The 9,861-nt window shown below is 38.9% G+C and overlaps 2 protein-coding genes across 4 annotated transcripts; both read right to left on the bottom strand.

Moving 5' to 3' along the window:
• Nucleotides 1–1,357: 1,357 nt before the first annotated feature.
• Nucleotides 1,358–4,628, bottom strand: tmem11 (transmembrane protein 11). 3 transcript variants are annotated; one of them, XM_076086241.1, is made up of 2 exons: nucleotides 4,556–4,628; nucleotides 1,358–3,036 (listed from the first exon to the last, which is right to left on the bottom strand). In XM_076086241.1, the coding sequence occupies exons 1-2, from the start codon at nucleotides 4,600–4,602 to the stop codon at nucleotides 2,520–2,522; spliced, it is 564 nt and encodes a 187-aa protein (XP_075942356.1). In that variant the 5' UTR covers nucleotides 4,603–4,628; the 3' UTR covers nucleotides 1,358–2,519. The 3 variants fall into 3 exon arrangements, with proteins under 3 accessions (XP_075942356.1, XP_075942358.1, XP_075942357.1); XM_076086243.1 differs by lacking the exon at nucleotides 4,556–4,628 and adding an exon at nucleotides 4,430–4,521 and having other exon boundaries at nucleotides 1,358–3,042; XM_076086242.1 differs by lacking the exon at nucleotides 4,556–4,628 and adding an exon at nucleotides 3,974–4,332.
• A 1,569-nt stretch (nucleotides 4,629–6,197) lies between these two features.
• On the bottom strand, nucleotides 6,198–9,623 carry natd1 (protein NATD1). Its single transcript, XM_076086240.1, has 3 exons — nucleotides 9,423–9,623; nucleotides 8,366–8,484; nucleotides 6,198–7,882 (listed from the first exon to the last, which is right to left on the bottom strand). The coding sequence occupies exons 1-3, from the start codon at nucleotides 9,523–9,525 to the stop codon at nucleotides 7,766–7,768; spliced, it is 339 nt and encodes a 112-aa protein (XP_075942355.1). The 5' UTR covers nucleotides 9,526–9,623; the 3' UTR covers nucleotides 6,198–7,765.
• Nucleotides 9,624–9,861: the final 238 nt, after the last annotated feature.

Below are 9,861 nucleotides of genomic sequence, written 5' to 3'. Positions count from 1 at the left end.
TATTTTTTGGCTGGCGGAATTTTTTTTTTTTTTTAAAGCTGACTTTTTCCACCCCTGAAAAAAAAAAAAAAGATTTACATTTTTTCATGCTGGCAGAAAAAAAAGATTCTTTTTTTAAACTTTTTTTCTGTCAGCAAGAAAAAAATAAAAAAAAAGTTCCAGTTGCTGTTTATTGAAGGGTGCCGCCTCAGCCACATTGGGTTTTATTCTTTATACTCCAGAGCTGCTTCTTGCTTAAAATTCTATTCAAGGGTGCGTTTGCTCAGTACAATCCATGTGAAACATCAACCAATTCAAGCATTTCATGTGTTGTAAAGCCACGTTTAAAGAAGTCTTCAATGTACTCACAGTACATTTATATGTCAAATGTAGAGTAACCTATGAAGAGCTGCTTCTATGACTCATTTCGAATTTCTATAGCAACTGGAAACATCTGGTCAGTGTTTTGGTTACAGATGGATGCACCAAAAGTGTTGGTGCATTTTTTTTTTATGGTGGTAGAAAAAAAAGAAATCTTTTTTTTTTTTTTTTTTTCTGGCAGCAAAAAAATAATTCGAAATTCTTTTTGGGGTGGCCCTTTTTTTTGTGACTTTTTTTTTTTTTTGCCTGCGGAAATGGGCTTCCATAGCAATAGAGCCCTGAATTAAAAAATAATCAGTATGTAAATTACTTGTTTACCACAAACAATCTGATTTGGGTCTACGAGTGAAACATTGGACAAACATGATTATTCATGTGTGCAGTTTATCAGGAGAAAGTCTGAATTATTCTTGGGCATCCTAAAAGGAGACATCTGGGTAACAACTGGAGAAGGGGCTGGGCAGCATTATGCCACCAGACCTTAAAACGTGTGACAGCCAGTCCATCATTCAGCGCTCCTGTCAGCTGACGGATAATTAGCCTGCTCTGGTCACGAATCAGTGAGTTAAGTCTCAGGCCACCCTCTGCTTCAGTTCTGCTCAACCCATGAAAGTGTATGTGAGGTGAAAGGAAAATTTAATTGGAAAAATGTGCCTACTCTGCACTACTTTTTTTCAGTTGCAAATTGTGCAAGACGTAGCAGTAAGTCGATGTGAAAAGAGCTGGGCAAAGGTTGCAAAGTGAATCTTCTGTGTTGTCCAATGTGTTGCTCTCATACACCGTCTTTTAAGTTTTACCTGTAAGCACTATTTACCGAGTTAAACAATAGCATCTGGTTTTCAGCCACTGTCCGTCTAAACGTGTTAAAAATATCCTGTCAGAAATTGTTGACAAAATAGTGAAGTGAAGACCTTCACCCGTTTGTGATAGACTGCCATCGATCACAGTTGTTTGTTGGCATAATGTGTGATCACAGTACATACTAAAACACCACAAGCAAGTTTACAATTTATTTAATACATTGTTTGATAGAGCTTTAAGGGATTTACACAAAATTCTTAGGAAACTTTTAATTAACATGTTTAAATCCTGCTGGCGAAGTCAACAATCCTTCTTCAGCTTGTAGTGGACATTTATACGTATAGTTTTAATCAGTGACCCTGACAACGTCAGTCTCCATATTCAACTAGTTCACATCCGAATTCCACTTTATTAAATCTTTACAAGTCTCCTGTTATATCACAACTCATTCTCCACTTTTACCTTCTTCTATGACCCCAAATTTTAACACTGCTGATCGAGACAGCAAAGCATAACAAGCACCATGAGATAAACATACACAAGAAAGAATGAATTTATAATTTGCTGTGCAATTATCTGTAATGTCAAATCGTGTTTGTATTTTTAAATTTAACTATGAGGGTTTGGCTTGAGGTCAATGTAATATACATTATTAGAAGCATGTGTAAAATGTGACTTTTCAAAAGTAAGTATTTTTGTAGTGTTTCAAAAAGACATTGAGCCACAGCATCGTCACATACGATCTTTCTTACACTCTTAAAACAAGAATATCTACATGAACAAGACACACTCTCAAATAAGTTGCAACTACTTGCTCGTTTCTGAACATCATGTAGAATTTAATGAAAAAAAGTCAAATAAAATACAGAAAAGTTAGTTTGAAATATCCTAACGTTTAATGAAAGGGTGATGTACTGATCAGCAAGAAGGGGGGGGGGGGGGTAACAGTAAAACTACGAGGGAAAGGGGAGCGAGCTCGATACCCAAAACATGTCGGTCCGTTACTGCAGAACAATTCAATCCAGAGGAGCTGCTGTCATACCCTTGAGCACTTGCTTGTGTGTCAAGGATGCAGGTGGAGGGCGCAGGGGAGGAGGCGCAAGGGTACTACGGATATAAGTGTGCCATTGTTGTCACATAGAAGTAAAGAAAATGTAAAGGAAAAAACAATTCCTTCTGGTTTTAACTATATCCCTCTGATCAAAGTTCAAAATGGAAGCACCCACCACGTGTGGAGCTAACTGCTGGGCCTGATCGGGACTTCCACTTTTCTTACATCTGGGTAGGATAGGCTCTGTTTTTTTGTTTGTTTTTTCCTTTATTTTTCTGTTGGTTCTTAAACCCTCTTCAGAGTGCACTCATACCGCATAGAGTTCGTAGATCTTCTTGGCGCAATATGCCAGGGCAGCCAGTGCTATCGTGTTATGGAGTCTCTTTCTGTGGACGTCATCCCTGCGTACCAATACAACGGGCGTCGAGGAGGTGAGTGTATGCAGGGGCAGCCGCGAGAGTTTTTGGCTGTCGTACTCCACCTGGTACTTGCAGCAGGGGTCAAATTGCCATGAAATCCCGTAGAGGGCAGCACAGGCCAAGCTGAAGGCGCCAGCGGGCAGCGCCACATAACGCGAGTACTCAATGGGAAGTGAAAGGGGCGTCAGGAGGCAAGCGGTACCGGACAACACGGCCGTCTTGTGCAGGCAGTTGCCCACGCTAATCCACCGGGCCGTCTCATCTCCGATGCGCGTGGGCTCAATGACAATGTATTTATACTGGGCCTCCAGTGCCTGCTCCAACTCGTACTCAAACTGGTCCTGCACATTCTCCCCATTGTAGATCTCGTGCACAATGTAGCAGTCTGTCGCCGCCATCACTCCCCTGTTCAGAAACAGACATACGGCAAAGAACAGTGAGAGAACGGATACAGAGAACAACTAGACTCGATGCATCCAAGACTGGTTTGCCTTCATTTTTACATCAACCCGCCCCTTTTTTCAAGAGCCTGTGAATATTTTTTGCCTTCAATGGCTCAGACAAAGATTCCCAGATGGGTATTTTACCCAAATATTTTCTCAATTGAAATTCCATAAGGTTTACCATATCACAACATATATGTGCATACCGTTACCATAATAACTAGCATGTAATCTGTAAGATGCATTTATAAATTACATCTTTGGTTTAAGTAAAAAACATGACACAGATGTCTTCTTCTATTTGAAAGGTAGGATTTAAGTGTAGGATTAAATGTTAATTTGTTGCCATCAATCAGCACTAAAATGGTACATACACTCCAACTGCATAACTATTCAATTACAAACAATCTCCATGACCATTAACATTTAGTTCAAATGGTAAATTCTTGATAGTCTATAAACTCAAGGATGAGTGTGCAGTTTTACATGAGCTCATTTGTATTCTTTATTACAAAATATTCTTATTCTATACTTAGTTTGCAGAAACATTTTTGCTCCATATTGTTTTCCATCAATTCATAAAATGTATTTTTCAGAAAACTGTCAACAAAATAATTTGTCTGACCAACAACAGCTAAAAGTGTGAAAAGTGTGAAAAATTAAATTACACATAAAACGCAACAACAACTTTTTTTATATGGACAAATGAATGATGTCCGTTAACTAGTTTCCGTGTAATTGATTAATCGAATAATCTATTCTGTAAACTGATATTTTCCGGGTTATTTAAACATTATCTTTGAATATGACAAACACACATGTGTGTGTATGAGTGTCAACTCTCCGAGGCCTTCAGTACAAGTTGACAAGATGGCAAACAGCCCTCACGACTCACCTACCTAGTTAAGGTTAGACACCGAGTTCATTGGGCTCCAGAGACAGCGGGCATTGGCTCAATGAGTATTAGATACTAATGAAAATCAATCTGGGATCACAGTGCAGGGGACACAATGTACCTGAGCGTCGGTTAGATAACACGAACAGCTAACACGCTCACATGGTGAAAAGTTGGAGGACTGGCCAGCTAAGTTGAGGACCGTTTTACTTTCTAAACAGGTCGACAAACACAGCGGACAACACTTAAATCACAGACGTATAGCACGTGAGCCATGGCGTATTACAACAGTGCTCGCACGCACGAGCTGTTAAACACGTTTTTTGTCCCACGGTTATATCGGCTGGTGTGAAATAACCAAAACATCACATGCTAGTTTGTTTCCTTGCTATCGTCAGCTAGCTGTGCACGTTAGCCTGCTAATGTTAGCTAACCCTGGGATAAAATTCCGACTTGTCGCTGTTGCCATTTAACGTTCAGACCCGAACGATATGCATGTTTGGGATCTGGTGAATGGCGACATCGACTAAACGATGCATCACATTTAAACATTTCCGTTTAATATCTAAGATGTGGAGTAACTGACCTCTCCCTGCTCACTGGGACACCGCGCCTCCTTCCCAGCGACGCCATGTTGGAGATACAATCGTGATTGCGGTTGACGTATGAGAGCGCCTAGCTTTATGGGTAATGTAGTGAGTCAGCGCAGTCGACGCATCACGTCGACTCGAATTGGGACTACTCTTCCCATGAGGCTATAAAGCAAGAGCACCTTTAAGTATTTTATAATAGCACATAGAAGTTTGAGAGGTCAGAGCATTTATTTTAAATATATCAATTGCAAATTAACGGAAGTATGTTTGTTTGAAATATAATAATTAATTAACTACATTAAAATTGAACATCAAACACATACAGGGGTCATTTATATATTTACATTGTTGCGCAAATAGATTGCATGCATGGGTTACGACATAACGTATATACAGTATGCAATACAGTGTCCGAACCATTAAGTTTTGTGAGTGCATTTGTGTTTGTAGATTTCTGGGTGCTCACGTATATTACTGTGCCCTTGTGTGCTCGTCTCTGTGTCACCGTGGCGAATGGCGAGTGTGGGCTCCCGGTCCATGTGTTGTAACCTGAAGCGCTTTGTGACAACTAATGTGTACGTTCAGAAGTGCGAGATCAGCGGAAGCCAAGTGTTTCACCTTTGACAACAATTGTAACATTTTTAAAATCATGGGGAACACATGACGAATCATTACAAATCCAATTAAGCATATTGGCGATGCCAAAATCATGTTTAAAACATGCCTGCTCAACCTGCCATGGTCCCCCCCCTGATCGTGTTTTAATATACCAGCAAGAATCCTTTCAACTGATGTAACATAAGGCTATATAGACTAAGAACATGCTTATTTGATAGTAGGTCAATTATTCATCAGTTAATGTGTTAATTAGGCCATTCATTCTTTGTTTATATTGCGCCTTCATACACATATTAAAGTAATAACTGCCAAATATTTAAGGTTTGTGTGGCAACTTGGTCAGATTCTTAGGTTTGTTTAGTTATTCTTGGATCAGACAGCTCGAGATTTAGATTAGAACACTAGTATTACTTTAGAGTACATTTCATTCAGGAAAAGCTTTTTTATTTTAACCTGGTAAATTAATTTGATCAAATAAAAAGAAAAGGGTCAATATATGTTTATATTCCTCAAAGTTAGATATCAAATACACTGATATCAACATGCAGCCCTAGTTAATTAGGCTTTTGTTGGCCCAAAACAAGTCAAATATTCAGTCTAAATACACTGGAATATGCTGTAAAATAACTAGAACAGGCAGGTTTTTCACTATAGAACATAGTCTCCGCTGGATATGTGGTTGAACTGCTGTGCTTTCAAATGGGAGATTAGCAAGCAGAGTTCTGTCCAGCTCACCCCTGCATTGCTAACAGTACACAATGTGACAAAGAGTTTAAGTAATTCTTAATAATGTCACTAGATGGCGGCAAATTCAAGTTTGCAAAACTCTTCTAGTTTTTCTTTAACCTTTGTTGCAGGATGTTAAATACATTTAAGTTACCACAATATACATACAGTTTAGTGTACATACAAAGTTTTATGTATCTCTCTAAATTACTGCACTACTTATGCAAAATATATTGTACAGTACCTAATCTCTTTAAAGTTGGCTGTATGTACAAACTTTGACATTGATAATGTGATGAGTATTGTTTTATTTATTCATAGATAGCAAGAATGGAAAAAAGTCAAAAGCACAAAACAATATAACAAGAATTGGTAAACACATATAAACATAAACACAAAAATGAAATAATACATTGGATATCTTGGTCTATCAATAGGTTTGTGTCACCTAAAGGAAGGTTTTACAAAAGGGGAAGTGGATTCCGGCAATTAACTGGGTGATTAAAGCAGATAAAGAAAGTCTGCATTTCATGTTGTGTGTCCTGCCAGAGTGTTGAGCAACCTGAGGTGCTCTTCTCCTCAACACTGAAGATTGTCAACAGCAAAAGCTCATGAAGAGCCAAAAAAGGGGAATACACTGGTTTTTTTTCAGTAAAAAACTTCTTCCATGATGACCTTTATCATTTTTACATCAGCTGGTGAAAGCAGCCATGTGGGTACAAGAAAAAACAACAAGAAAAAAACAGATCAAATGACAAGTAAAAACAAGCGTTTAAGATCCGTCCATCCAGTGTCATTTTACTGAAAAACGGAACAAAGGACAATGGACACCATACAATGTAAATGCCCTGAATATAACAGTGCTGTTTTTTTAAGTGCTGGTTTGAGCAGAGATATTTATCCATATCCACACTGAAGCGTTGTACCACACAGTGACGAGGTTCAGACCCAATTTATCACGTGTCTGTAATATTTAACATGTGCGATGGAGAAAATAATGAACTTTGTCTTCAAAGTTCGCCATCCTCGGTTTGTGTTCTTTGGTTTACAAATCCCTGCATCCATGATCAATTTAGGACTCCAATAACAAACAGTACATTTCTGTTACTTGAAACAGTGGGAGTGGAAATAGTAACAGTGGAACCAAATTGAGATTTTGGGAAAATAAAATTCCAAATAATTACCCAGTATCCACCGAATTAATGCCTATACCTCTCCGCAATTTCATAGAAAAAAATGACATGACGTTTCAAAGATTTGTTTAGCATTTACAACTTAGCAAATTAGCATTTCAGCCTTAAAAAAACTATTTGTATGAAAGGAGGCGAAAGAAAAAAGAACATTAATAAAGCCAAAGAATATCAGAAGAGGGTCGAAATATAAAAGTCATCATAGTTTGAGTATCAGAAGCGCCGCCATCACCATCATGGAGAAAGACACCTGGGTCGGTCATCTAGCAGCGCTGCTCACATCCGATGAGTCCAAAGGAGGACAGGAAATATGCATCACATCTGTTACCTTTTTGCTTCCCATCAGTGATGAGTACGCATCCTGAATGTTTCTGTCTGAGGTAACAGGCTTCAGCTTGGGTTAGTTTATTTGCTAATTTTGTTAAGAGTAGTGACCAGCTGATTCACTTCCTGTTTCTGGTGTAACACCTGTGTTACCGACCTGTAGACCCAACGTTCAGCTCACGGACGTCTGTGCCGTGAGATCAGTCGTCTCTGGAGTCACTCAATGTCATGTTTAACAAAGCCTGGTGGGTCCTTTGTTGTATGTCAGCCTGTAACTCCAAAGCACGATGCCACACAGTATTTATTCCATGGGAGTCTCTTTCTCCTTCTCGTAGCCATGTGTGGTCATTGATAAATATGTTCAAAGTACTGAGGCTGAGGATTCTCTTTGACGTATTTCTGAATGTACCAGCAGGTCAAGTGAGCTTTCAGGTCCTCTTCCACCACAAAATCCATGGCTGCCTGCCGTCACAGAAGCACAAAATCACATCGCAACGGTTCTGACAGACATTTTTATCAGACAGCATTTCACACACTTTGGACATTGATTTTTAATATTTTAGTACTTGTTGTTGTGCAGTTCAATTAAACTACATGCCTGAGTAAGCTTCCCAGATATAAGTGGTAAAATTACAAGCAAAGTCATTATACAGTATTAAGATAATCTTTCGCCTTACAGCTAATCAATATTGTAATCTGGGTTCTGCCTATGTTTGTATACTGTCTATAACATTTAAAGGTTATATATATTAGAAATAGGAAAAGATACTAGCTGTCAAAATGTAAACAAAAAGGTTGCCCGGCCAACAACATCCTAAACACGTGAATATTTGAAAAATAATAAAAAATATAAATTGGGCCTTTAAGAAATGATCCAACAGAAAAACTCCCTCTCCTCTCTTAAGATGATGACAGATGAAAATAACCACCCTGTGTGAGTTTTACCTTGGCCAGGTGCTTTGCTATTCCTCTACCTCTGTAAGCATCTGGAACTTCAGTGTGTTGCAAGTCCACCGTCTTCTTCCCGACATATTCATACAGAAGAACGGCACGGTCGTGAGATCCTGAGGGAAGACAGAGGCCATAGTTCTCGGTTGTGTTTGTCTCCACCCAACCCCAAGTAACAACCCCACCTCTCGAGGGGATACTGATATTACATAAAAACGCAATTGTCAATGTTTAAGGTCACAACTGTTATAGCAGATTCGTAAATATTGCTCACAGTGAGAATCACTGATGACCACCACAACACACAAAAACTCCTCATTCATGCAACACAATCTTATGCTAGATTAACTATGACATGTTGGCATTTAATTTATTGATCAGGTTGCAGTAGCAGCTTGCAATTTACATAATATGTAGATTGAATCTACACATTATGTAAACACACATTAACAAGCTACAAAACACCTGTTTGTTTTCAGTTTATCATAAACTTAAAAAACCCAAAGCCAAGAACAAAGGGAAATAAGTTATATTTAGTTACATACTTTGGTTTGAAATAAAGGTGTCAAAATTAAGTGCTACTGCCCATATATGGATCTGATTAATAACATACACTGTATGTTTTATAAAGGAGCATAACTGATTCAGGTTGGGGAGAGGAACTAGGTTATTATTCGGTAACTCCTTAAGTAATGACTGATATTCAGGAGTGTCTTTCGTGAGTGGATGTTATTGAAGGTTTCATATTTGCTTTCAGGAGTATAACAAAGAAAAATATTGCCGAAAAACAAGCTAGTGAAGTTACAAGTCAAGGAGGTCAGCAGCTTTGACCAAGAAGCCCTGTCGTCGTTTCAGTCCCGACACGAGCCAATATGTGAATAAAGACGTGACATCCCTCCTGTGTGAAATTAATAACGCCTCTATGTCGGAAACGGCAGTTGGAGTTATCAATAAGTACACGACGACGATGTTGGCAGCGAGAAAAAAAAGCCTCACAAACCTCTGAGCTAACATTAGCCAAGCTAGCATGCTAATGTTTACATGTTGAACTTACCATTTAGTCTTATAACAAATTGCCGACGCTGTTTATCGTGTTCCACTTGTATCTGAGAGTTGTTTGCGTCGAAGACATTATTTGCCTGTGCTGCCTGGGCCATAGTATCTCGCTACAACCGACGATGACTGCTATGCTACTCTGCAGCTTTAGCTAACCCAGAAATGGCTACATGAGATGATGAACGGGCAAAGCAAAACACCTCGTCCAACGGAATCAGCTGTGAGGTCACGTGATGTCAGCCAGCCAATCAACGCCGGTGCTGTCAGAGAGGAGGAAACACGATGCAGATAGATGCATGTTAGTCTGTCACACATCATTTTAATTACAGACGTTTGTTCTGTATGCTATACAGAAATGTTGGAGTTCAAACCACCTAACTTTCAAACCAAAAGTAAAACGATTTAAATCAGTGTAACGTTGGCCATCTTAGTTTAGT

This window comes from Anarhichas minor, unplaced genomic scaffold (genome assembly GCF_050575085.1).
Source record: "Anarhichas minor isolate MPS153535 unplaced genomic scaffold, ASM5057508v1 ptg000007l, whole genome shotgun sequence".
Lineage (NCBI taxonomy): Eukaryota > Metazoa > Chordata > Actinopteri > Perciformes > Anarhichadidae > Anarhichas > Anarhichas minor.
The sequence above is the reverse complement of the archived record's forward strand: the minus strand, read 5'-3'. Positions and strand labels throughout refer to the sequence as shown.

What these genes read in the sequence shown, in the direction of transcription:
- tmem11 (XM_076086243.1), bottom strand. Translation starts at nt 4,521, where the DNA reads ATGTTTAAATGTGATGCATCGTTTAGTCGATGTCGCCATTCACCAGAT. An exon ending in CTGAACGTTAAATGGCAACA is followed by an intron (nt 3,043 to 4,429) that starts GCGACAAGTCGG and finishes ATGTCTGTTTCT; the next exon opens with GAACAGGGGAGTGATGGCGG.
- natd1 (XM_076086240.1), bottom strand. Translation starts at nt 9,525, where the DNA reads ATGGCCCAGGCAGCACAGGCAAATAATGTCTTCGACGCAAACAACTCT. An exon ending in ATTTGTTATAAGACTAAATG is followed by an intron (nt 8,485 to 9,422) that starts GTAAGTTCAACA and finishes GTCTTCCCTCAG; the next exon opens with GATCTCACGACCGTGCCGTT. An exon ending in TAGCAAAGCACCTGGCCAAG is followed by an intron (nt 7,883 to 8,365) that starts GTAAAACTCACA and finishes CTGTGACGGCAG; the next exon opens with GCAGCCATGGATTTTGTGGT.